The sequence below is a fragment of the Branchiostoma lanceolatum genome, chromosome 17 (genome assembly GCF_035083965.1).
Source record: "Branchiostoma lanceolatum isolate klBraLanc5 chromosome 17, klBraLanc5.hap2, whole genome shotgun sequence".
NCBI classification, from domain to species: domain Eukaryota; kingdom Metazoa; phylum Chordata; class Leptocardii; order Amphioxiformes; family Branchiostomatidae; genus Branchiostoma; species Branchiostoma lanceolatum.
In genome coordinates, this window is record NC_089738.1 from 19115609 (window position 1) to 19142075 (window position 26467).

Here is a 26467-nt window from a genome sequence, read left to right on the forward strand (position 1 = left end):
CCTCCACAATAAATCTACCCAAATATGAACAAATGTAACTTTATACTGAACTTGATGTTAAGTACGAAGAGAAACATTAGCTGACTCCAACAACATCAGCGGTCATGTCCATTCATCACATACGGTGTAAAATCAGAAACCCATGCATAAACTAGACTAATTAGGCAACATCTAAACAGCAACAACACAGGATCCTGGAAATATAAAAGACCTACCGAAAAGGTGCAAATTATGTTTACGTCATAAAACAAACATAATACGTGACCAAGCGTGACCCGCAGGAATGTCTAGCAAAGTGACCTTGACTTTGACACGCCGCTGGTCAGACTAACGGCTCTAAAGAAGAGAAGGAAAAACTTCCCGACTGTCCGTGGCGCAAAACATGACAAAGTCAAGGCTTAACAATGAAAATTGTAAACAGCAGAAACCTATGGAAAATTAAACAGATAAACTGTGGTAAACTAAGAATGGAGCGGGAGAGGTCAGAGGTCAACATAGAATAATAAAAACATAATCTGGGTATTACATGCAGATAGGGCTATCCAACTAGCCGAAGGCTATTACAAAGGGTTAGTCTGGGATCAATATTCAGAGTTCAATATTCACAATTTCACATGTAGTCATGGAAAGAACAGCGTTTCAGGTCTTTCAGTGGTATCAACTAAGAATTGAGGTGTTCAAAAATAGATTCTTATATCGTAGAAGGGAGCTAACGTCATCCAATGTGGTAGGAACCGTTTAATTATGTAATGTTTAAGTTTTGAGTTATGAGTTATGTGTACTGGTGTTCAATTGGATATCCGGATGTGTTTATGAGGGTGTGTGTGTGTACAAACAGTAACATATCGATGAATGTAACATAACCGCCACTTTAGAATCTCATTTTTCTATGTCGACTTTTTCCCACACAGGGTATTGGGTTTCCAACGGGAATGGGCCATAGAATAGATGGACTGTTTAATCTTATCAACCCTGATTATCCATGGTGTGGTGGGTTCTTTAACGTGCGTGGGGCGCGGCTAAGTTATCGAGATGATGCACCTGAGTGAGGGCCTGCATGAGGGGGTCCCGACAACGCTCTACGCTAAATTCGGAGGGCCGGCTACGTAATACGCTGAATTCAGAAAGTCTCCCTACACTCTACGCTAAATTCAGAAAAGCCTCCCTACGCTCTACGCTAAATTATGGAGTGGTCGGCAACGCTCTACGTAAAATCAAAACGGCCGATTACGCTCTACGTAAAAGGGGCATGCAGGCCCTCCTGAGTGTTATCCTGTTTCAGTTCCAGGCTCTACCTTCACCAAACAGTCTGAAATCGCTGCCATTCAAGTCTGTCTGGAATAAATGTATGCTGCCAGATTCACTTTCCACGATTGGCTCGTGAATCTGACTGGTTACCTTTGAAAAATTAAAGATGAGATTAATTGCAGCGCGATTAACAGCGCACTAGTTGTGATAGCGATTAATAACGGTACTGCAGCTGGTCAGGCGTTGTCGTGGTAAAAGTGCATTTCACGCAAGCTGAACACAATTCAAGCAGTCAACTGAGGACAAGGCATAACGTTTTTTCGATAGCTTGTCGTAGTTGATTTGAAATACTATCTAGAAGTTTATTTATCGTGAATCACCCCCTTCGGCTAGTGAAGTCGTCCTTTCTCTTATTGGTCACTTTTTGGACAACTACACGTAGTACTATGGACGTTTGGTGAATATCATTTTGATTTTGATAGGTAATATCTGTATCTCATATCTTATTAGACATATTTGATAATCAAACATACAACTATGTCCTCCAGGTCTAGAAAATGTTGTATTTTCATTTCACTCCGTCTATTCAATTGTCTGAATTTCAGAAATAACCCCTGTTCTCAATAGACTCTGCCATGTAGTTCAAAGGTCGAATTTTGGCGCCAGATCAGAAACGTCACATGTCTCAGAGCCCTGGAGCTGGCAGTGAAGCACAAGACCTATGTGGACACCGTGCTGGCCTTCAGACAGAAGTACCTCGAGAAATATGACGGTAAGTTTGTTATCCTTTCCCCCATTCCCAAGGCAATAGATAACGCAGCACAGCTTCTCGATAACTTAAGCTTATTATCTGTTGATAATTGTGCGAAAATTGCCTCGGAATTCCACCAATCTTCGCACTACCAGGGGAGACTAAAGTGTTTCAACAAATGCCATTAATGCATGTAGCCCTATGGGGAAGTGGGGAAAAAGAAGGTGTCATTATCTCAAGAATCAAAACAACTGACTACGAAAACTTACCTTCAAATACAAACCAGTTATGTCAACTGTCATCAGATTTATTCCTGACAAATTCCATACGGCTATTCTCCAGACATACCCCCCCTAATCAGAGCCCTTGGATAGGTCCAACAGGCTTCAGACACCCAGTTGAAGACCATGCCACTATATCAGGGGGTGCCAAAACCCACAAGGTAGAGACAGCCACTCCTATACTGCCCAGATTTCACAAAAAAATCCCACCAAAAAGGATTTTCAATGGTTTAAACCCTGTTTTTTACTTGGGGTCTCTCATCATGGGGTCTGGGCGCAGGCGCAATCACTTTAGTCTCCCCACCAATCTTCGCACTACGGACTGAAAAATTTGGTCACGTTGAAATATGGTGTTTTTGGGCCGTCAGTACACTGGGCTCTAACTTAACCGCTTTGTTGGTGTGGAAATGTTAAATAGAACGCGTTTAGTACAACGATTGTCTCGGAGTTGAAATTGCATCATGAACGCGTTTAGTCACAACTGTCAGCTAGTTCGGAGTTGTAACTACGCATGTGCAGTGTCAAAGATGAAGCCCCCCCCCCCTCCCCGGCTGGGCGTTGTTATGCAAATCAAGACAATGTCGAGACGAGCACTGTTTTCAAGCCGGGGGCCTTCACCTTTGACACTGCACATGCGTAGTAGCAACTCCGGACTAGCTTATTGTCTCGGAGTTGAATTTGCATCATTAATATCTTCAAAACCTTATAACAATGACTGATTATGTAGAAGCCTGTGATCCTTGTTTTGTATCCTGATTTGTTATGATTTATAACTGTTAACTGAAGAGACCACCCTTAATTAAGATTAAAAAGGTAAAAGGGTAGGTAAAGCAGTCATCCTCAATTTAGGTGAAGCATTCTGAATGGAGTTTAAACTGTAAATGCCAACACAAAAATTGGACTTACCCAAATTTTCGACTGATCAGCTCCAGTCTTTGTCAAGGAGTGAGCAATCCACTGCTTCTGTGACGTCACGTTATGCAGATGAGACACGTGACTTGGAGAGCAGTGGATCATAGGTTGCATAAAGTCTATGGCGAAGTCTTCTTAGGTGAAGCATGATGCGGCCTTGCCATGGCTCACCTTTTAGGCCAAGCACGCCGGGTCACCCCTCGATAAGTGTGTTGGGTTCTTTTACAAGGAGAGGTTTGAAGCTACAATCCCTTACATGTCCGAGCTGGAGTCGACCCTAGATGAATGATTAGATAACTGGCGTCATTTTCCCTATTGTAGACTCACATCAGCCACATGAACATCTCTCTTCGGACACCTGTGCAGACTGGGTGTAGTGATGATGATGATGTCATCTTCCTCGGCACTGTGGAAAACGCCAACAACTTGGATAACGGTTAGTTTTGTTTGTTTGTCTCTTATAACTGGTTAACTGACTCAAGGCACAGCACACCTGTTTTGACAATGAAGTTTATTGCATATTCATGCCCCATTGATTGAGACTGTAAGTTAGATTGTCAAGAGTCCTTAGTCTATCGTTAGCGTTCACCCTACGCTAACGTACTAAGCGTTAGCGTACAAAGAAGAGCTTGTAAGCGAACTCCTGCTCTGGGCACCAACTCATGGGCACTCCTGTGTCGGGCGACCCCGACGGACCTACATAGACCAACTTGTACCAAGTTGTACCAAGTTGGTCTATGTACCAAAAATCATGACCATCCATCAGGACCTTCTTGAGTTATTCCATTTCAAAGTCTGAAGCAAAACCTGCTCCTGCAGTTCCGAAAGCCGCTAGGGGGCCCAAACCTAGACCACTTACTCACTGTCCAAAGAGCTATCTACCACTCAAAAATCAGGACCATAGCATGTCCAGAACACGAAATCGCTTGGGGACCCAAAATCTAATCATTTCCAAGTCTCATCAAGACCTACCCACCTACCAAATATCAAGACAATCCATCCAAGCCTTCTCGAGTTATGTTGTACGTTACAAACAAACACACAAACGCTACCCTCTACATAACCTTCTCGGCGACGGTAATAATTTCTACCACAGAGGAGCTACCAAAGGACAAGGAGAGTGCTCCAAGTGTGATCGAACATAGCAGTCCAAAAAAGAAGGAGAGGAACCTAATTGACTATCAGGGAAGAAGAAAGCATCATCCTTAACCACAGTGGAAGATGAATGCTTTACTTTCCTTATTCTAAAGTTTTACTCAAGACTACCAACCCAAGGAAAGCTAGTGGGCCGGACAACGTCCCAAACTGGGTGCTTAAGGACTGTGCTGAGGACTTAGCACCTGTTGTTTGCCATCTCTTCAACACCTCGTATGCAAAGGGCACAGTGCCCTCAGTGTGGAAGTCGGCAAATGTTGTGCCTGTACCAAAGGCTGCTGGAGCATCACAAGTGGAGGACTTTCGACCAGTCTCCCTTCTAGCTGTTTTGGCAAAACTGCTCGAGAGATGCGTTCTCAAGAGATTACTCCCTGCACTAACTATGGTCATCCGGGACCAGTATGCCTACATGAAAGGCTCGTCAACCACATTAGCATTGGTGCGTTTGGTACAAACCTGGTTATCTGCTCTTGACTCCAAAAAGCCAACACTCGTAAGGGCACTTTTTGCAGATATGAGCAAAGCTTTTGATAGGGTAGATCACGCCCTGCTGCTGATGTGTGTTAACAATCTACAAGTGAGTCCACACATGCTGGCATGGATACACAACTATCTCAAACATAGACAGCAAAGAGTCGTGACCCATGGCAAGTTCAGCACCTGGCACACTTTAACATCAGGAGTCCCACAGGGGGGTGTTCTTTCACCCTACTTATTTTTGCTCTTTATGAGCACTAGGTCACCAGTGTATAGTTCCACACTAAATGTTGGCTATGCTGACGACGTCAGCTTGTCGCGATCTCTCCATGTGGCTGTGGCAAACAGCGACAGGGCAGTGGAGGAGGAAGCGACTCAGCTGGATGTATGGGCTAGCGACAACAAGATGATTTTAAATGGAGGCAAAAGTCAGCTAATGCAAATATGTTTCAACAGATCAGTTCCTGTCCCACCAGAGATTATCTTAGGGGGACAACAGGTGCCATGGGTTGAACAAGCCAAGGGTTTGGGATTTATATTGGATAGGTACTTGACGTTTAATAACCAAGTGACATCCATGGTCACGAAGGCCTCTCGTAGGCTTCATTATCTTAGGCTCCTTACTAAACAGGGCACCAGTGTCGTGGATTTGGTCCAGGTGTACGTCACACTTATCAGACCTGTGCTCGAATATGGGCACGTACTACTAGTAGGGTGTAGTAAGGAGCAGGAGAGACAAATTGAAAGAGTACAACGGAGAGCACTCCGTATCGTCTCACTGGGGGGAAGACGAGAGGTGCCTCCTCTGCCGACGCTGAAGGAACGGCGAGAGGTTGCGGCAGTGAAGCTACTGAGGGACATGCTGGACGAGGGTCACCCCCTCCATGACCTGGTGCCGCCGGCCAGGTCTACGGTCACTGGGAGGACTCTTAGAAACGGCACTGCACTTACTGTGCCAGCTGCCAGGACACAGAGACTGAGAAGGTCATTTCTACACCAGGCCATCCGCTTGTATAACGAATCATCTTAATGTCACTTAGTGTGTATGGCATTCCTGTCCTTACTTTCGGCGTTCTCTGTAAGGCATTACGTACAACTTTGTTTTAGGTGTTTCGGTGGCATGTATTGTAACTGTTTATTAATGTTTGTACATATATTTCTGTATTCACAAGTTGTAAAATCAGCGATATTCAGTTTGTTTTTATACCGACTGCGAGCTGACTGCTTTTCTGAATAAACTGAATAAACTGAATAAACTTATCTTTAATAATTTCTACCACAGAAGAGCTACCAAAGAACAAGGAGAGTGCTTTAAGTGTGATCGAACATAGCAGTCCAAAAAAGGTGTGTGTCCCAGTTACGCCTGATGACCACTAATGCAGATTTTTCCTTACTTCTCTACGATATTTCCAGCCCCAGATGTGATTGCACAGAAGAATCCACTTGGCACTCCACAGAAGAAGGAGAGGAACCCAAGTGTGATCGTCCTCGGCACTCCGCAGAAGACCCGGTGTGTTCCTGTCTGTTCCTGGTTCGCCTGATGACCACTAATGCAGATTTTTCCTTACTTCTCTACGATATTTCCAGCCCCAGATGTGATTGCACAGAAGGACCCCAATTGTACTATCACTGTATCAGCAAAGAAGAAAGCCCCATCCTTAACCACAGTGGAAGATGACTGCTTTACTTTCCTTATCTTTAATAATTTCTACCACAGAAGAGCTACCAAAGGACAAGGAGAGTGTGATCGAACATAGCAGTCCAAAAAAGGTGTGTGTCCCAGGTACGCCCGATGACCACTACTGCAGATTTTTCCTTACTTCTCTACGATATTTTCCAGCCCCAGATGAGATTGCACAGAAGAGCCCACTTGGCACTCCACAGAAGGAGAGGAACCCAAGTGTGATCGTCCTGGGAACTCCGCAGAAGACCCGGTGTGAGTCTGTCGCAGGGTCGCCTGGCCAGGAGGGTTTCCTGGTGACCTACTGTCGACCCTCGGACACAGACGACTACCCCCACCCCCGGTCTGCGTGCCCGCATCATCTTTTCAGGTTCGTACTGAGAAATCTCACAAGCCGGTTCAAGTGCTAGTGCTAGTTTTTGTTCTAGTTCTAGTGCTAGTTTTTGTTCTAGTTCTAGTTTTTGTTCTAGTTCTAGTGCTAGTTTTTGTTCTAGTTCTAGTTTTCGTTCTTACTTGTTCTAGTTTTTGTTTAAGTTCTAGTTTTTGTTCTAGTTCTAGTTTTTGTTCTATCTAGTTCTAGTCCTAATCCTAGTTTTTGTTCTAGTTCTAGCTCTAGTTTTTGTTTAAGTTCTAGTTTTTGTTTTAGTTCTAGGTCTAGTTTTTGCTCTAGTTCTAGCTCTAGTTCTTGTCCTAGTTCTAGTTTTTCTTTGAATTCTAGCTTTTGTTCTAGTTCTAGTCCTAGTTCTAGTTTTGGTTGTAGTTCTAGCCCTAGCTCTAGTTCTAGCTCTAGTTTTTGTTCTAGTTCTAGGTCTAGGTCTGCATGGTCGCATCACCCCTTCAGGTTCGTATGACAAATATCATAAGCGGGTACAGTCGTCCTGTTTAGACTCAGTGTCTGGTACTTTGACTTCGCCCAACAAGACAGTACGGCCTGGCCTGAGTACCAACCTCCGTAGTGACCGCTGGCTCAAAAGAATTTGCTTGCTAACCACGGAGTCTGACCCTGCGCGTATCCGTCACGGCTGTTAGTCAGATATTCGTTTCGATTTTGAACGAGCTCGCTGATTGGCCCCATTCGTCTAAGCTCCTCCCCATGCCACACTGTTCTTCGTAACGGGTAGGTTCTAAGAACTGTTGCCATGGCGATTCTTTCAAAACTGGACCCGAACTGGGCAATAGAGACACCTTGGAACGAAAAATGGCACCGAACGCAGCTCGAATTCCCCTCATTACGTGATAATGAGACAGCCGTGACGGATACGCGCAGGGTCAGACTCCGTGGTTAGCAAGCGAATTCTTTTGAGCCAGCGGTCACTACGGAGGTTGGTACTCAGGCTAAGTACGGCCTGGCAAAGGGCATTTTTTGGTGTGTGCGATTCATACTCATTTGCAAAGCAGTGTGGGTAAAGGGGTGAAGTCTGCCATCTGATGATTGCCATGATGACTTTTACTGATGTTATTTTCATTCATAATTTTTTTTCTTTTTTTTTTCTGCAGCATCGCTAGTTTTAATCATATTGTATGCAGAGGACCCTACCAGCAGAATGCAGCTCACTGCGACAAGTGCTACTGCTATGTGTGCGACAAACCTGCAAAGGAGGTGAGATTGCTCCTCAAGCACTGTAGTGTCATGCATGAGATTGGGACTTCATTAACCCCAACCATAGTAAATTTTCTACTAAAACACCACAGTACAAGAATGGGAATGTCATGCCAAACAAATTCTCAGTGAGCTAAAAAGGTTTGAGATACATTTGTAATTACTCTGGAAATCATTTTACCGAGATGTCTTAGATATTCTTTGATTATATCTACCGTCACAGAAGTTGTTTTAGGTCAGTTTCCTCTTCCTCTTCTGTTCCAAACTAATAAGGTCAACGACCTGGACCAGACGACTGTCGCCATGGTTACTGGTAAAGTAGCAGACACCCTGTGGTGTTTGATTACATAATGTAGCAAGTGGCAGGACAGAGCTGGAGGGGCTTGTCACCATATATATGATTGTGTTTGAGTAAGAATAAACAGAGCAGTAGTTTGTTAGGTTAGACCATGTGATGATAAACATTATGCATTTGTCCGAAAATAATTTCATCAGGTTGGTAGAACAAACTTAAGGATATTGGAGGTTCTTTTTTCACAACTGGCAAGTCTTACCTGCTGATGTTTCGGTGTCTCTCGGACATGGGACGAGGGGGTATACAAACTTAGCCACGTTTGGGACAGTGTTCTCACCGCAAAAGCGCCACCTACTTCGGCTACTTATAGCGGTGAGAAGCAGTACTCCAGTCAGAAGGTCTGAAGAAGGTGTCTGACAGACACCGAAACGTTAGCAGGGGAGAATTACCGGTTGTGAAAAAAATGTCTCCAATATCCATAATGCATTTGCTTGTAAATGCTGCCTTTCTTGTCTTATTTTTTGTCTTATTTTTTGTCTTCCCTTGCAGTGCCTGTTCTGGAGCAAAGCCTCTTCACACTGTAACGCCCACAAATGCCCAGCATGGCAAAGACTACGATCAATATTTAAGACATAATGTTGAGTTTAGTGTGTAACATTTTGAAGTAATAATGATGTTCATATTATGTTTATATGCGGTTCTATACAGATATGTCTGGAAATAAACTTGTCAAAGTGAAATGTTTTCTTTTGAAAATAATTCTGTAAGGTTGGTAGAACATAGGATTTGGAGATTAAGCGTGATGTTTATGTTTATATTTATATTCACCTGGTTAATTGCAGTATGTTTTACATGTGGCTTGAGAGTTGAAATAAGTTGTTAAGTATGATGCAGTCTTTGCAATGATACTTGTCTTATAAATCTGTTTAACATGTTTTGTGTTGTCCTATACATATGTCTGAAAATTGAAAATAAAGTTGTTGATAAACAATGTAGTCATTGAGGACAATTATTCGCTACCACCTTACACTGAAGTTGCCCTTGTGCAAAATTAAGTTCCCAAGAGTTGAGACAAACTGTCTAGTAGCTTGAACGTTCATCTGTATTGGAGGTCATTCTGAAACATATTTTTGTGTTGGAAATCTCATTTCAACTTTGCTGTGCCCTGATAACATTTTGCCCTAAAGTCTGAAAATTGAAAATAAGGTTCTTGAGAAGCCATGCAGTTATTTTGAGAATGGTAGCTACCAGTGGACTAGCCCCCTGTTGTAGCGATGCCCAAAACTGTGTGGCCCAATGGCTTGGAAACAGAGATGGGCCCTTCCATAGGCACCACGTATGGATGTTAAACTATAACTATATTATATTATCCATCTTACATTACAACTTGTTAAAGATTAAACAACAAACATTCCCAAAGCCTTCGAATATATAAGTTTTCCATTTTAATAGATTATCTATAGCTATCTATTGATATAGGAAACTCTATAGATTGTACAGCACACGAACATGATAATTCTTTACAATAGGAATGTAGCAAGTGATGAACACAAGTATGTACAGATACAGCTTTTCACACAATATACAAACTTTGTGGAATATAACTTCACAACAAGCACTACCTATCCAGGCTAACAGTGTACCAAGAAACTAAAAGAATAGGCTTACATACCCATTTTGTTTTACTGACAGCACAATGCTTTGCAATAGATCTAGAGCACAAACTCCATTTTTTACACTGAATGTGTGTTAATCAATGCAAAGCTACATATAAGTTTACAGTTTCCCGTATGATTTTTAGTGTACCATGACAACAGGAGCAGTATTAAAAAAACAGTATGTATTGAGAAGGTTTTCTTCAACAAAATGTTTTTAGCTACTGTATGACACTGCGCATAATATTGTAACCTGATACCCACCAGCCATGTTGGAGTACATCTCTACACATTTGTAATTCGGCCTTCTGTCTGTAAAATGATCTATCAGCCATGTTGAAGAATAGCTCTAACACACGTTAACCGCTAGCCTTCTACCAGAAATCTGATACTCGTTAGCCATGTTGAAGCAACCAAATAATCTATCTGTAACGTGATCCCCTCCCTCCATGTTACCGCCTGGCCGTGGCAGCCTTTTCCCGCTCTTTCTGCTGCTCCATCTCGATCTTTGCCTCGATCTTCTGCCAGTCCACCTCCACCTGGGAACAACGGGAGACGGCTTGTTTATTTGTTGTTTTTTTCTATTTGTATCACATAAACTGTCTCAATGCTTTATAACATATGAGTTTTGATCGATTCCGTTGGGAAGGACCCCTACCACAGTGACTATAGATAAGTCTGGTGCTTTTAACATGCTCTGTTAACATAGTGTGGCCCTTCTTAAACAACTAGTTAAACAATTAAGTGAAGTGAAGAAGAAACTTTAAAGAAACAAGAAGACGGTGGCAGTCTTAGGAAGGAGGAAAGAAGGACAGAAAAGGGAAAAAGAAAAGGCGAAAAAGGCAAGAAAGAAACGGAAAGAGACAAAGAAGACAATGACTGTCTCACCCCCTCTGCGTGATGAAGAAAGAAACATCTAAAGAAAGAAAGAATAGTGTCTCACCCCCTCTACATACTGAAGAAAGAAACATCTAAAGAAAGAAAGAATAGTGTCTCACCCCCTCTACATACTGAAGAAAGAAACATCTAAAGAAAGAAAGAATAGTGTCTCACCCCCTCTACATACTGAAGAAAGAAACATCTAAAGAAAGAAAGAATAGTGTCTCACCCCCTCTACATACTGAAGAAAGAAACATCTAAAGAAAGAAAGAATAGTGTCTCACCCCCTCTACATACTGAAGAAAGAAACATCTAAAGAAAGAAAGAATAGTGTCTCACCCCCTCTACATACTGAAGAAAGAAACATCTCAAGAAAGAAAGAATAGTGTCTCACCCCCTCTACATACTGAAGAAAGAAACATCTAGAGAAAGAAAGAATAGTGTCTCACCCCCTCTACATACTGAAGAAAGAAACATCTAAAGAAAGAAAGAATAGTGTCTCACCCCCTCTACATACTGAAGAAAGAAACATCTAAAGAAAGAAAGAATAGTGTCTCACCCCCTCTACATACTGAAGAAAGAAACATCTAAAGAAAGAAAGAATAGTGTCTCACCCCCTCTACATACTGAAGAAAGAAACATCTAAAGAAAGAAAGAATAGTGTCTCACCCCTCTACAAACTTAAAAGAAAGAAACATCAAAAGAATGAAATAAAATTGTCTCACCCCCTCAGCGTACTGCAGGAAGCGTTTGTTCTTTTCGCTCCTGCTGAACTTCTCCAGGTACTTCTGTCTGAAGGCCAGCACCGTGTCCACGTGGGTCTTGTGCTTCACTGCCAACTCCAGGGCCCTGAAGGACAAGGGCAAGTTTAGTGAATGAATGAGTGAATGAACTTTAGAGTGATGCGGTACTGTAGGCCAGCACCGTGTCCACGTGGGTCTTGTGCTTCACTGCCAGCTCCAGGGCCCTGAAGGACAAGGGCAAGTTTAGTGAGTGAATGAATGAATGAACTTTAGAGTGATGCGGTACTGAAGGCCAGCACGGTGTCCACGTGGGTCTTGTGCTTCACTGCCAACTCCAGGGCCCTGAAGGACAAGGGCAAGTTTAGTGAATGAATGAATGAATGAATGAACTTTAGAGTGATGCGGTACTGTAGGCCAGCACCGTGTCCACGTGGGTCTTGTGCTTCACTGCCAGCTCCAGGGCCCTGAGGGACAAGGGCAGGTTTAGTGAATGAGTGAATGAATGAATGAACTTCAGAGTGATGCGGTACTGTAGGCCAGCACGGTGTCCACGTGGGTCTTGTGCTTCACTGCCAGCTCCAGGGCCCTGAAGGACAAGGGCAAGTTTAGTGAATGAATGAATGAATGAATGAACTTTAGAGTGATGCGGTACTGAAGGCCAGCACAGTGTCCACGTGGGTCTTGTGCTTCACTGCCAACTCCAGGGCCCTGTAGGACAAGGGCAAGTTTAGTGAATGAGTGAATGAGTGAATGAACTTTAGAGTGATGCGGTACTGTAGGCCAGCACAGTGTCCACGTGGGTCTTGTGCTTCACTGCCAACTCCAGGGCCCTGAGGGACAAGTGCAAGTTTAGTGAATGAATGAATGAACTTTAGAGTGATGCGGTACTGAAGGCCAGCACTGTGTCCACGTGGGTCTTGTGCTTCACTGCCAACTCCAGGGCTCTGTAGGACAAGGGCAAGTTTAGTGAATGAATGAATGAATGAATGAACTTTAGAGTGATGCGGTACTGTAGGCCAGCACAGTGTCCACATGGGTCTTGTGCTTCACTGCCAACTCCAGGGCCCTGAGGGACAAGTGCAGGTTAAGTGGATGACCAAATGAATGAACTTCAGAGTGAATAAGCATCATCTGTATCTATATAGCCGGTATAACCGCCATAAGGCGTAACACACCAGCTTCGCAGGCACGCGGCGCGGCATCAGATTAAAGATACAAGACTGAAAATGACCGAGTGTCCATCAGCATTCACAATACATGTATCTGCAAATATGGAGCAATGTACTGTACATGTAAATGCAGAAATGTTTGCACCCGTTTTATGTTTGTGGTTTTTGCGGTAAGCTCTTCGCCACGAACTTAAAACCACCAAGAAATTTTTTGCCTCCCTACCCCCTTGTCTACTATTGTCTCAAATGTCAACTCAAAACCACCGCATTTTCTCCCTCCTGTGAAATTAAAACCATGCAAACTTAAAATGATTTTACAGTATCTTGGGTTTGCTCTCAAATGTTGCCTTTCTAGTTTTAAAACTATTCATTAAGGACGGACCTGTCCCAGTTGTAGAGGTTGATGTTCATCTGTATCTTTGAGAAAAACAACAAATCCCACCAACAGCGACCATATTGGGGATCAAAACCCAAAAGTTATGCCAAGATCACAATGAGCCTTTCACAGCTTGTAAAAACATAACTTCACTCGCTTGTGCCTCGACTTTCTCAGCAAGGACACGTTTTCCACTTCCATGGAAGCAAATCACCCTATTTTTTCCATACTCCAACTCTTAGGAGGAACTTCTGCCCTGAAAACTTCTTTGATAATTCCTAGAACTACATCGCTATGGAACAAGCTTCCTTGTGATTGGTTCCCTGATGGGTACAACCCCAAACTTTTCAAGATAAAGGTGACCAAACGTCTGTCATCACAGTCCAGTCCAGTAACCCAAAACATGTGAGTGGCTCTTATAAGCCTTGTTTTGTGGTGAAATTGAAGTAAGTGAAAAGAAATTTAAAAAAACGTACCTGTCCCAGTTGTAGAGGTTGATGTTCATCTGGATGGCTCGGAAGACGAGCCCAGACTGAAGGAGGATGCCCTCCGCGTCTTGAGGACTGCCGCAGAAAAGCGCCATCTCAGCGTTTCTCGCCTCCTTGGACGGGATCTCCTTAATGTGGAGAATGTACTGCACCTTGTCAACCTGTGGAGGGGAAAATATTTTGACTTTTAATTTTTAGGCCACACCATTTTAATTTCTTGGTTAACGGAATTTAAAAAAAAATGCTAGATTGGAAAATCAACAGGAAAACAGAATCTCAGAGGAAAGTTTGTAATTTGGTGCACACAGTTTCAGGGAGTGAACAGGGTCAGGTGCAAGTTTTCACCCCAGCCTCCTGTTTTCATGATTTTTTGTTGTTGCTAAAATAAAATTAAAAAAATCTGTTAACCACGAAATTAAATTGGTGTGGCCTTAGTTAAAGAAAACTTTTTTTGCCACCGGTTGTGTGGTGTTGATTATTATCGGCACAAAATTAAGAGGTTACCAGTTTGATTCCTGGCAGTCCTGGCTAGACGTTGTGTCCTCGGGAAAGGCACTTTACACGACTTTCCTCACTCCACCCAGGTGTAAAAATGGGTAGCTGACTTCGGTTGGGGAGGTACTACTAGTAGTAGTACATGTAAAAAGTGATGGAAGGAGAGGGTTGGGCTTCACCTTCCAATACAATGCCCTAGACACAGTGAATAACAACACACTGACCCTACGGCCTCAAAAAAGTTATGGCACTACCTTTACCTTCAAGGGAACAAATATTTCTACTTTCAATGTTTAGAAATCTTTTTTTGCATAATCTGGTCCCTGAATGATATACAGTCAAACAAATGAAATATGTATACAGAGCAACATTTTACTAAAATGCAATTTGAAAAGTCACACAATTCTATGGAACATTGCATTTGCCACGACAGTAGACTTCCAAAAGGCACCCGAGTGTCTTCTCTTTGAAGACAAACAGGGTAACATTTAAGAGGATGTTGAAACAAATGAATTGACCTCTGACCTCACCTTACGACAGGAACGGAATATGGACTACGAGTATGGATTATGGCTCTGTAAATTTTGTATGTATCGGTGTATATGTATTTCAGACTTATGTTTTTGTACTGATTGTATAGCGTTATCCAGGGCCCCACTGCAAAGCAGTGTAGTGCACTGAGTTGGGCCACCCTGGCTAAATAAAACAGAAACAAACAAACAAACAAGGACTCTATTCTCACCTCATCTATTGCAGCGTAAGCCACCTCTGCAGTGTTCAGGTCCTTTGCGTAGGCAGCCATGGCAGCCAGACACGCCCACAGAGCCTCGTCCTAGAGGGGCACATGTAATAAACACTGTTTATTTTCTATAACATGCTGTTGTGAACAATAATAATAACTTTATTGCAAGTTCATGCCCGAAGGCTAATTGCAGACAAACATGTACATGGAAATACATGGGAATCAAAAATAGTTATCTAGACTACTATCAAAGTTCTAAGTTAACTAAGGTTGACTATGGTTGGGTTTGATAGTCACTATCATCTGCACCTCTGCACGACCTGGTTCCTGCTCAAAGACACTCTGCCACAGGAAGAACACTAAGGAACAGTCACAACATCACTGTTCCCTATATATGCCAGAACTAAGAGACTGCAGCAATCCTTCCTGCATTGCGCCATCAGACTGTACAACAACTTAGTACAGTTCTTCCGGGTCCTGAACATTTTCAATTTCCACTTACATTGTACAACTTGACTTGAATGACTTGACTGGCATGACTGGACTTGAAGTAATGTTGTGAATTTTTTAACAGCTGTTTTTGTCCTTGTGCATTGGTTGATGATTTTAATGAAGAATGTAACAAACAGTACCCAATTCAGAGGGAATGCTGTTCTCCCTGCTTATGTACTTTTGATGGAGAAATGAGTAATAAATACATGACTGCATCATGAATGCTAAGATAGAAACTCAATATAGGGATCCAGGTCAGCGACCAATCAGTGGTCCACAGCTGCCAAGTGTTCTTGCTTTTTTAAGAGGTAGCGATGGGTACAAGTCTTAAAGGATTGAAGGCCCCGTGCGCTAATGTCTCGGACTGTCTGTGAGCACATTCCAGGTGCTGACTGATGCATGTATGAATGTCCTGCCTGTTGTATGAGTTCAGAAAGACAGGTTCGGTGAGAGCGTGTCTCGGCATAGCTTTTGCTGGAGCATGTTACATGCTGTAACAACTTTTTTTTCAAATACTTGATATACATTGAATAATTCCTCCGTTAGAACTAGGCTTTTTTTATTGCACTGTGATTAAGATTAGGATACAAGACAGTCATAGGTGGTAGACGTCAACCCCATTGATCACAGTCACATCTGTATCTATATAGCGGTTTAACCGCCATTAGGCATAACACACCAGCTTTGCAGGCACGCGGCGCGGCAGCAGCTGGTTATATTACACCGAAAGGTCTGTTACACCTAGTCTTTGCATATCTGACTGCAACCGTTCTTTAAAGCTACTTAGTGAAGATGCTCCTACAGTACTTGATGACAACGAGTTCCATTCTACTATGGTTCTCGGAAAATACAAGTTTTTGAACACCTCAACCCTTGGCTGATAACTCTGGTACTTGAAAGCATGACTATTTCTAGTCCTCTTCTGAGCTGGCATTAGATGCTTATCAGTCGGTACGTCCACAAGTTTATTTGTCATTTTGTACATCATGCAAAGTCTGGACGTTGTTCTTCTGTATTCTGTAGTCTACACACACACAGAGACAGACTAATAGACAAGCTAAGAAGAATACTTAACTCCCTTAGGGTAAAGTAAGAAAAAACATTTCCCAACCTTGACAAATCTGCAGAGTCTGACCGCGTCGTCCCAGCGGGAGTTGGACACGTAGGAGTGAAGCATGCTGGGATAGGGCGACACCCCGGTGCTGACCAATGAGCCGTCGGCGCGCCGGATGATCACATGATTCCCCAGGAAGTTCACGATCTGGGGGTTCTTTCCAAACTCACTATAGAAGGGAAATCGTTAAAAACAGTTCAAGACTAGGAGATTTTGGGCAAGCAAACTTAACATCTAAAAATCATGATCTGGGGTTCTTCCAATTAATCCAAAAGGCACCGTGGAAGAGAAATAGTTAAGAAAACAGTTAAATACCAACAAGATGCTGGGTAAGGAAACTCCTAATCAGAATCTGAGAGTTCTCTCCAAATTCATCTAGAGAAAAGAAAATAGTACAATTTCTTCATTCCTTGTGATATAAAATGCTTTCATGTTGTCTGAAACCTACCCAAAATAGAGACAATCAGTACGTAGACTACAAGATTGTATGACTGTACTACTAATAATATGTCAATGAACTTGGATACACTGACTGAAACTGAAACATTTCTTTCTATAACTGCTATGATATAATACATCTTTGCCACTTGTATATCCATGTGAACAAAGAGGAAGGAGAATTCCTGAGCTAAAAGTAAAAAAGAAAGTTCAGTTAATCATCATTTGTCACATGAATTGCTCTTGATTTTCATGTTGTCTGAAGCACAGTGCTACATGCCAGCAAGAAGAGATGCTCAGTAAACTATGAACTTGACTACACTGATGATTTTACCTTCTTACCAATATACTACTAGTATATCTTTGCCACTTTGTATAGCTATGCAAAGAAATAGAAAGAGAGAAGAATTTCTGAGCTAAAGTCAAAAGGAAAACTCACGTTGCGTACTTCTCCATGACAGTTTTGGGCGGGATGTCTTTGTTGACATAGGAAAAGTAGTACAGAAGAATACAACTACTGTGCAGTAAAGATACCCAACGAAAAGTTGAAAGGGAACACTCTGTATCTGTATCTATATAGCCGGTATAACCGCCATTAGGCATAACACACCAGCTTCGCAGGCACGCGGCGCGGCAGCAGCTGGTCATATTACACCGAACGGTCTGTTACACCTAGTCTTTGCATATCTGTCACTGCAACCGTTCTTTAAAGCTACTTAGTGAGGAAGCTCATACAGTACTTGATGACAACGAGTTCCATTCTACTATGGTTCTCGGGAAATACGAATTTTTGAACACATCAATCCTTGGCTCAGGCTGATAACTCTGGTACTTGAAAGCATGACTATTTCTACTCACGTGGCATCCTTCTCCATGACAGTTTTGGGTAGGATATCCTTGTTGACGTACACAGCGTTGGGAAAGTAATAACCAAATACACGACTTACTTCCTTTCTTACCAAATACAGTAATGCCATTCTGCATATCCTTAGACGCTTGTGTATGCAGCAAGAGAGGAAAGTCAAAGGGAACACTCACGTTGCGTCCTTCTCCATGACCGTTTTGGGTAGGATATCCTTGTCGACGTACACGGCGTTGGGAAAGTAGTACACGACCAGCTTGGTGTCCTGTAGCGCAGACAGCATGTTCGTCTCATCATTCCAGGACATCGAGTGTACCATCGTACCTGTACAGGGAGGAATGGTCAAGTTAGTTCAAGTCCTTCCAGCAGCTGATGGTGCAAAGGGCGGTGCCAGTCTCCAGTTCAAGAGCCCTTGGCCACACATACATTTTGCAATCACTACTGTAACAGCAGACAATGGCAGAGGGTTGTGCTTAACTCCGATACTGATTTCTAAAAGCTGAGTGCTAAGCAGAGAAAGCAGTATGCACCATTTTTAAGTCTTTGGAATGCCTCGGCCGAAGATCAAACCCACGACCTTCCAGTGCAGTGTACGAACAAGTTTTCCTCACAGGCCTTTGTTTTCAGCTTGCCCTTAACAAAAATAAGACGTCATTTGAATACCGTACCTAGTCTGATGTCTATGTATACTTATGTTTGTTTGTCTCCCATACAGAATGTTTGTATGTTTGTTCTGTTGTACCTAATTTGATGGAATGAATGATTGTATTTTTGTTTGTTTGTGGTACCTAGTTTGATGACTGTGAATATTTGGATGTTTGTTCGTTTGTCCCACCTAGTTTGATGACCTTCCTGGCGCCCCCCACGGCGCGGACCTGTGCCAGGTACAGGTCGCGGTTCTTGTCCACTAGAGCGAGGCGGCGTTCGGGCGCCGGGCCGCACTGGTCCAACGCCACCTCCATAACCTCCATCTGGGGGGAACAATCAATCAATCAATCAATCTATCAGTGAATCAATCAATCAGTCAATCCATCCATGCTTCCATCTACATGTATCTTTCTCAGTGACTGACAAAAAGGTACTGGATGCTACCTAAAATGTCTGACCCGCCAGAATCTTCCTAGTTGCTTGTGTAACTGTAATTTTGTGAATCAATCAATTTATCTATCTATAAACTAACTGATAAATAGCAGTTGTAAGTCATTGGACATTGCATATCAGTAGTAGGGTTAGTTGCCATTATGAACATGTGACTTCACCCACACAAATATAAACATAACCCCCTTTCCCAACAATATCAACAAACACTACACCTTTCACTGCAAAATGTAACGTTACCATCTGCCTAAAATCCTCAGCTGTTTGTAAAACAAAGTGCCTAAGATTTGGTGGTAAAAGTTGCCCCACATCACACTGTGCATTGTTCGGTGGTCACATGAGCCAAAACACAGGAGCAAACCTTCCATGCTATTGTGTTGTACTGGGAGCCCAAGGTCTGAGAAAAGCAAGTGATTTTTTTTTAACAATGCCAGTTAGGCAAGCATGACTGTGTATGTATTTCAATTTTAACATTCAACAAGAAATTAATCAGTTTGCAATGAAGAGTACTGTTGTATGCATTTCTTTTACTCAAAAAAGATGTAAAAATTCTTTACAACTTTAGCCTATACTATACTATACATGCACTATTAGAATAGGTTATGGACCTGAGGGTGGTCTGCTGATAAAATTAATGAAACTGAAATTGATAACTGAGGATCGTCATGCATGTATATAAGATTGTACAAGAAACTGTTAACTATTACTTCAAATCAGTTTTGTCAAAAATCTGCAAGTCAGATACCTTGTGTACAAAAGGCTTGCCATCTCCAAGTGGTTTTCCTGATGTTGCATCGAACAAGTGGACAACTGCAGACAAACAAAAATGTCATTATGGTTAAGAACTTGTATAATATAACAGTTTCAAGTCTGACAACATGTATGACGGTTTGTATGTTAGACTGAACGGGAAAAATCAGTCTTCCATATCCTTTATTATCATGGAAGTATTTGGGCACAAATGTCTTTTGGAACTGCAAGAAGAGAAGTACAACCAAAAGTTTCTTGACAGAACTGACAAACTTTTTGCTCTGAACCAAGGCCTGGAAAATAATCAAAAGAACTAGAACAAGTACTAGAAAGTTCACCAATTAGTATGAAACATTACAACAATCCATTGGACTTGTCAGCCTTGATGATGGAATAGCCTAACTCAGTAACAGGGACAAAAAGAAGCCTGCCTCTCCTTTTAACATGGAACAATCCAAAAGAATCTGACCCCTCCTCCAACGTGGAACAATCCAACAGAGCAACATGGAACAGTCCAACAGACCCTGCTACCCCTCTAAAATGGAACAGTTTAACAGACCCTGCCATCCTTACAAAAATGGAACAGTCCAACAGACCCTACAACCTCCTACAAACATGGAACAGTCCAACAGACCCTGCCCCCCCCTCCAACATGGAACAATCCAGGAGGCCAACATGGAACAGTCCAACAGACCCTGCCAGGCCTACAAACATGGAACAGTCCAACAGACCCTGCCACCCCTACGATTCGTACGAACATGGAACAGTCCAACAGACCGTACTACCCCTTTACCTTACCCCTTAGAAAGCGAGAGAGTAGCGAGTGTTGTAGCGACTCCCACCGCGGCTGGCCACATGCTGTAGCGGTATCAATAGTAGCGGTTTCAGGGGTTGTAGCGGTTTGTCGGAGTGTGTCCAGTTGTGGGAGTGAGTCAGGGTTTAGGAATGTTTTACACTGCTGGTCTGTAGCGGGTGGCGGTGGGTCGATCAGGCCTAAACTTTCAAGTTCCTCATACCAAGACCCTGCAACCCCTTAGGGATAGTTGGGCCAAGTATAGAGAAAAATGTCTTACTTTGCGTAAAAAATCAAATTTATTATATTTCAGTTCCCTATAAATGCAGCTATTCCTACATTGGAAACTTTGGAACTGGACTAATGTCCCAGAAATTAGTCAACCAGCCGAACAATTCTTCTAAAAAACACACTAGCTTTGAATGGTGTATATCAAACATCTTGTCACTCCTTGACCTAGCTTTGCACAATGATGTACATGTATCTGTAAACAGTATATAAAAAAGAACTGATGACCAGATCCCAACAACACTTAGCAAGACCCTGCAACCCCTTAGGGATAGTTGGGTCAAGTATAAATAAACATTTCTAATCTCCGTGCAGAAAGATTGAACATGTATTTCTCAGTTCCCTATAACTGCAGCTATTCCTTAGTAACAGGGTCAACTTTGAAACTATCAATGAGTTACAGTGTAGCAGGCATGAGTCAAACAGTCAAACTACTCTTCTGACAAACACACCTGCTTTGAAATGTGGTTGATGTGATATAATGAACACATTCTGTCACACCTACTAGATGTTTTGGCCTTGCTGTATATCATCATGTACATAAAAATAAGGAACAATGTATGAGATAAAACTGATGACAAAATCCAAGCAATACTTAGATGATAAGGCCACACCAATTTAATTTCTTGGTTAACGGATTTTTATTTAAAAAAAAAAATAAAATTAGAAAGAAAAAAAATCATGAAAAGAGAAGGCTGGCCCAACCTTCTGTTTTCATGATTTTTAAAAAAGAAAAAAAAAAAACAATTTACATAAAAATCCGTTAACCAAGAAATTAAATTGGTGTGGCCTAAGAGACACACAGAATAGAATGTGGTGAAAGTTTTACTGACCTTTTTCGTCCTTCTTGTCCCTGATGGCGACGGCGTCGTTGCTGATAGCGAGAGTTTGCACGTTGAGCACGTCAGGTCGCAGGCCGGGGACTTTGGGGGCAGCCTGCATCCGACCCTGGGAAATGCATATAGATGTTTAAATACAGTAGAACCCTTATTTGCAAAGCCCATTTGTTTTTCCGATTATTCGATTGTAAGGGGGGGGGGGGTTGATAGTGGACATCATACGCAATGACACAAAGAATACAAACATGATCATATCTAACCATAAAGGACAGTGAACATTATTGTTACATGTACTGCTTATTACTAAATACATTTTTTGGTACATGTGTACTTCCATCATATGAGTCTCTATAATAGTCTTAGTAGAATTCTGTCCTAGCCAGTCTTTCACTTGTAGTTGTAAGTCCTGTTTCTTAGACAAAGAGGATGAACTGCAGGAGACTAAGGAGAAACTAATACCTTGAACAATGTTGCCTTACGTAAGGTTAGCAGCCTCTAAACTTTTTCTAGCCAGTGCTTTTTTTAGACTTACCTCATACGAATACACCTGTATGCCACTGCTGTCCACCAGAGCAAAGTGCCTAGAGAAAGAAGATGTTTCATTTTGCTGTTATGAATATAATTCTCTCGACTTGAACTTTACTATGGTATAATTACAGAATACAAATGTGCAACAAATACTGAAAACCAAAACATTGAAACTTCATAACAAATCTTTTAGTATTTCCCGCCATTCTTTGTGAAACTGAATTACATGTACATGTATATCGAGTGATGATACCCTGGAATGAAGATGATGATTTATATCGAATCTAATTTAGTCTAATTTCTAAGGAAAGGACTCTTAGTCTTACTTTTCTGTCTGCACAATAAGGGTAACTGTTCCTTCCTTCAGGTCAAAGATCATTGGAGTGTTCCAATTCTTGGTGCTGACAGGGGTAGACAAGTATACGTTGATGTTAGAAAACATGATCAAAAGCAGATCTAGATGACTTAAGCATATAAGCACTGCAGAAAACCACTTGATATGTAATGTGTAACTGCTGCATCCTTGATACTGGGGACATACATGTACTAAAGTTCAATCTTACAATAAATTTTTCTTTATAAAAAAATCAGCAAACTGCACACCAATGTGTGATAAAGTTATTAGGACTCAAATGACTGTGTATCTCTGTTATATTGTATCTGACCCTTACCTCTTCCCTCATGACCTCAATGAAAAGCGGCCTGCGTGCCTATTTGAGCTTATCATGAATAAACAAAGGTTCAAACTAACCACAAAAAAAAATGTACCTGTAAACGTAACACTGTGATGTTGTTGCCACCACAAGATGGCCGAACGCCAGCGACGTCTTGATGATGCGGTCCCGGAAGTCCAGCTTCTCCCGAGCGTCATCCATCACGTTGCGTACCTGGATCGACTTCCTGTCCGTGACCGTCGCCTCGTAGTTCTTCCACTCAAGTCGGCGCTCGATCACGTGACCGAAGATCACGTGACCATTCCCACAAGCCCCTGCTATCTGGGTACCGTCGCTAGACCAAGCGATGTTGAAAACGCTCCCAGTGTTGGGCTTCTCCAAAGCATAGGACCACTGGGATAAAAAGAAGTTGTGTAAATCGAACAGTTTGCCGTCAAGGGCCCAGCTGACAGAACCACCTCGAACAAACAAACACACAACATCTGTAAATAATTTTGGTAGGCAGTAGTAGTGGGCAACCAGTTACCTCAAGCCAACCATACACACTCACGCCGTATCTTTAGAAAAGACGCTATAGCTTATGGTTGGCTTGAGGTTGCCCACTACTACTGCCTCTTGATCCGTGAATAATGTCATCAGGTTGGTGAATGACTGAATAGCAAGGTTCTTTTATTCACAATCAAGTATTTGCATGAGCCAACGTTTCAACGACTGTCAGTCATCTTCATCAGGGCAATACTGACTGGTTCACAGTGCACTGAAGTTAGGTGTTACTGCTCACAATGCAGTCCCAAATGTAAAGTATTGTTACATTAATAGATACTGTTAAGCAATAATGGTGAGATGATGCGGTTCCAAAGTAAAGTATTGTTACATTAATCAAGGAGGTTATATAGACTATATAACCTCCTTGCATTAATAGATACTGTTAAGCAATAATGGTGAGATGATGCGGTTCCAAAGTAAAGTATTGTTACATTAATCAAGGAGGTTATATAGACTATATAACCTCCTTGCATTAATAGATACTGTTAAGCAATAATGGTGAGATGATGTGGTTCCAAATGTAAAGTCAGACAGACAGTCATCAAAAAGTCGGCTCTTGTAAACTACATGGTTGTGAATAAAAGAACCTTGCTATTCAAACACACAACACATTGAAACTTACCCCAGTTTTGTCGCAGAGTCTGAGCGTGTTGAATGACCCGACAGCGAACAATTCTCCATCGGGGGCCCAGCTGACCGAGGTGATGGGATAGTCGTGCACCTGGCTGGTGAACATGAGACGCCCATAGCTGTCCCACACCTGGAAAACAAGTGCCTGTTAGTTTCTTCCTTAAAATCAATGTACCTATAGTTCATATTAATCATAACAGGTTGTTATATTCAAATGAAAGTTCTCTGTGAAGCAGGTAATTGACATTATAAAGATTTTATATACTATTTCAGAACACAAAGTAAAATGTATTTTTGACCTGCTGCTGACATCACACTAGAATTCAGGTATTCAAGACTTAAGGTCATTTCAACTTGAGGAAGATCAGAGGACTAATAACAAGCTTTTTGGTAAGTACTTTACGTTGTGTACAGAAATAGCTTTAAATCTTTACGATACTTGGTTATAAATGATGATTAAAATCCAATGGAAAAAAAGCATTTCACTGAGAAAAATTCTCATGACACTTGTCTTTGGTATTCTACATTTTACCTCATTCCCTGACGTCCTTACCTTGTACCTGCAGTCCTCTCCCCCAGACAGAATCAGGTTGTTGACAGCATTCCAGTCGACCTTCAGAATCACTCCTTCGTGACCTTTCCACTGGAAAAATAACAGGCGTCAATAATAAAATGAATAAACAAATGAATGAATGAGTAAACAAACAAACGAACAAAAGAATGAATGCCCCACCTGTATGGGTTTGGCGTTAGCCTGCAGAGGTTTTATGATGAGCTGCCGGCCGCTGGTGTACAGGATCTGGTCCGAGTCCGGTCCCCACGCCAGGGAGTAGACGGGTGTGCCCTGTTGTACCATCGTGGAGCGTAGCATCCCGCTACGGGACCAGATTCTCACCTGTCCGTCCTCACCAGCTGAGAGAGAACAGTAAAACCTTAATCCATTAAACTCAAAAAGAAGGTTAGACGTCCAGATAATGAGATACTCAATTAAGTCAATACAAAAGTTACTCAAGCAAGTCAGACACCGACGAAAGACGGATGCTGTCTTAAACGTCCAACCATCTACAAAACTTATCCAGTTATTTCAGTAACTAACTTTTGTATTTAGTAACACTTTAGATAATGTACATGTATGGGTTCTAGTGTTCTAAAGCTACCAAGTTTGCAAATAACTGAGACAACCAGTAAACATGGCAACTTACACAATAATATGCCATGTCATCATTTTATAAACCTATACTGACCTGTAGCCATGGCTGTTCCATCATATGACCACCTCCCAGAGAGAACAGCGCCCTTGTGAGCTTCCACGCTCTTCTCCACCCTCCCCAGCCGGGAGATCAAATGAAACTTCCCTGTAAGAGAGGGACAGTTCATTATACTTAGTCTAGCACTATGGGATTCGGGGAAACTTGAGAAAACTATGTATAGAGTCTATATACAACTTACAAGTACTATGCTTTGATTAAACCAATTACAAAACTATGATACTCATGGAACAAGGACAAGACAGAATACTCTCTAATACTTTTATGAACTTTGTAAGATGCGAGTTTGAGAGCTGCAGAAAATCAACTATGGATGGTACACACGCTAAGTTCAACAAGTCAAATAAGTAACTAAAAAATAATCACAGAAGGCTACTTATCATCATCCTGTAACTTATTTTTTTTTGTCCTGTCTACAAACCAGAAAAGAAAAACACTAGTACAGTAGTTGCAAACAAAGCATTACAAACTTTACCATCAGTACTAGTCAGCACGAACACGTCGGACTGCGTCTGCTTGCCCTTCCCTCCTCCCACAACCTTGGGGAACCAGTGGATGTCAGTTGCGTAGACCTCCGCGGGAAGCTTGGCCTTTAGCCAGCTTCATCCCCCCCCCCCACAAACAAACAAACAAATAAACAAACTCACCATCAGTACTAGTCAGCACAAACACATCGGACTGCGTCTGCTTGCCCTTCCCTCCGCCCACGACCTTGGGGAACCAGTGGATGTCGGTGGCGTAGACCTCCGCGGGAAGCTTGGCGAGCTGCGTCGTCTCGTTGGTGAGCAGGCTCCACTTGAGGATGGCGTGGTCGTCGCTGCAGGAGTAGAGCTCGTCCGCTGTGGTCCAGCCCACACTGCTGACCAGCTCCGAATGTGCAGGGACGTCAAGGGGAATGTGTGTGGCAATATAGCTATAGCTTTTCCAGTGATCACAAAGACACCAGTCGGGATCTCTACTGCACTGGTAGAATCGGTGATTCTACTGTCAGATCATGTTGCTAGTTCTGTCAACAGAGAAGTATAACTATAATTGCTATCTCTACCAGTGGAATCACTGACTTTGCCAGATCATGATTTCTACCCTGACATATATAAGCCTCAACTAGAAACTGGAAGAGATCTTCCTACCTGGCTGAAAAATTATGGATCTACTCTACTCTACTCTACTCTTTGATTTCTTTGTATTGCAATTCTTTGA

General features: G+C 42.3%; 2 protein-coding genes and 1 long non-coding RNA gene across 4 annotated transcripts; 2 read left to right on the plus strand and 1 right to left on the minus strand.

The window, feature by feature from the left end:
* The first annotated feature begins 1616 nt into the window (after window positions 1–1616).
* Window positions 1617–6915, plus strand: LOC136422517 (uncharacterized). The gene is made up of 3 exons (XM_066410288.1): window positions 1617–2020; window positions 3514–3628; window positions 6665–6915. The coding sequence occupies exons 1-3, from the start codon at window positions 1970–1972 to the stop codon at window positions 6913–6915; spliced, it is 417 nt and encodes a 138-aa protein (XP_066266385.1). The 5' UTR covers window positions 1617–1969.
* A 1080-nt stretch (window positions 6916–7995) lies between these two features.
* On the plus strand, window positions 7996–9391 carry LOC136422394 (uncharacterized). The gene is made up of 2 exons (XR_010753615.1): window positions 7996–8105; window positions 8950–9391. It is a non-coding gene; the product is annotated as an uncharacterized lncRNA (long non-coding RNA).
* Window positions 9392–9832: 441 nt separating this feature from the next.
* LOC136422393 (intraflagellar transport protein 80 homolog) lies at window positions 9833–26154 on the minus strand. 2 transcript variants are annotated; one of them, XM_066410136.1, is made up of 17 exons: window positions 25915–26154; window positions 25244–25354; window positions 24733–24911; window positions 24553–24642; window positions 23992–24129; window positions 22918–23216; window positions 22476–22550; window positions 22154–22202; window positions 21616–21730; window positions 19697–19761; window positions 18689–18824; window positions 18030–18177; window positions 16551–16722; window positions 14948–15037; window positions 13699–13871; window positions 11660–11783; window positions 9833–10594 (listed from the first exon to the last, which is right to left on the minus strand). In XM_066410136.1, the coding sequence occupies exons 2-17, from the start codon at window positions 25251–25253 to the stop codon at window positions 10508–10510; spliced, it is 1950 nt and encodes a 649-aa protein (XP_066266233.1). In that variant the 5' UTR covers window positions 25254–25354; window positions 25915–26154; the 3' UTR covers window positions 9833–10507. The 2 variants fall into 2 exon arrangements, with proteins under 2 accessions (XP_066266233.1, XP_066266234.1); XM_066410137.1 differs by lacking the exon at window positions 25915–26154 and adding an exon at window positions 25743–25855.
* Window positions 26155–26467: the final 313 nt, after the last annotated feature.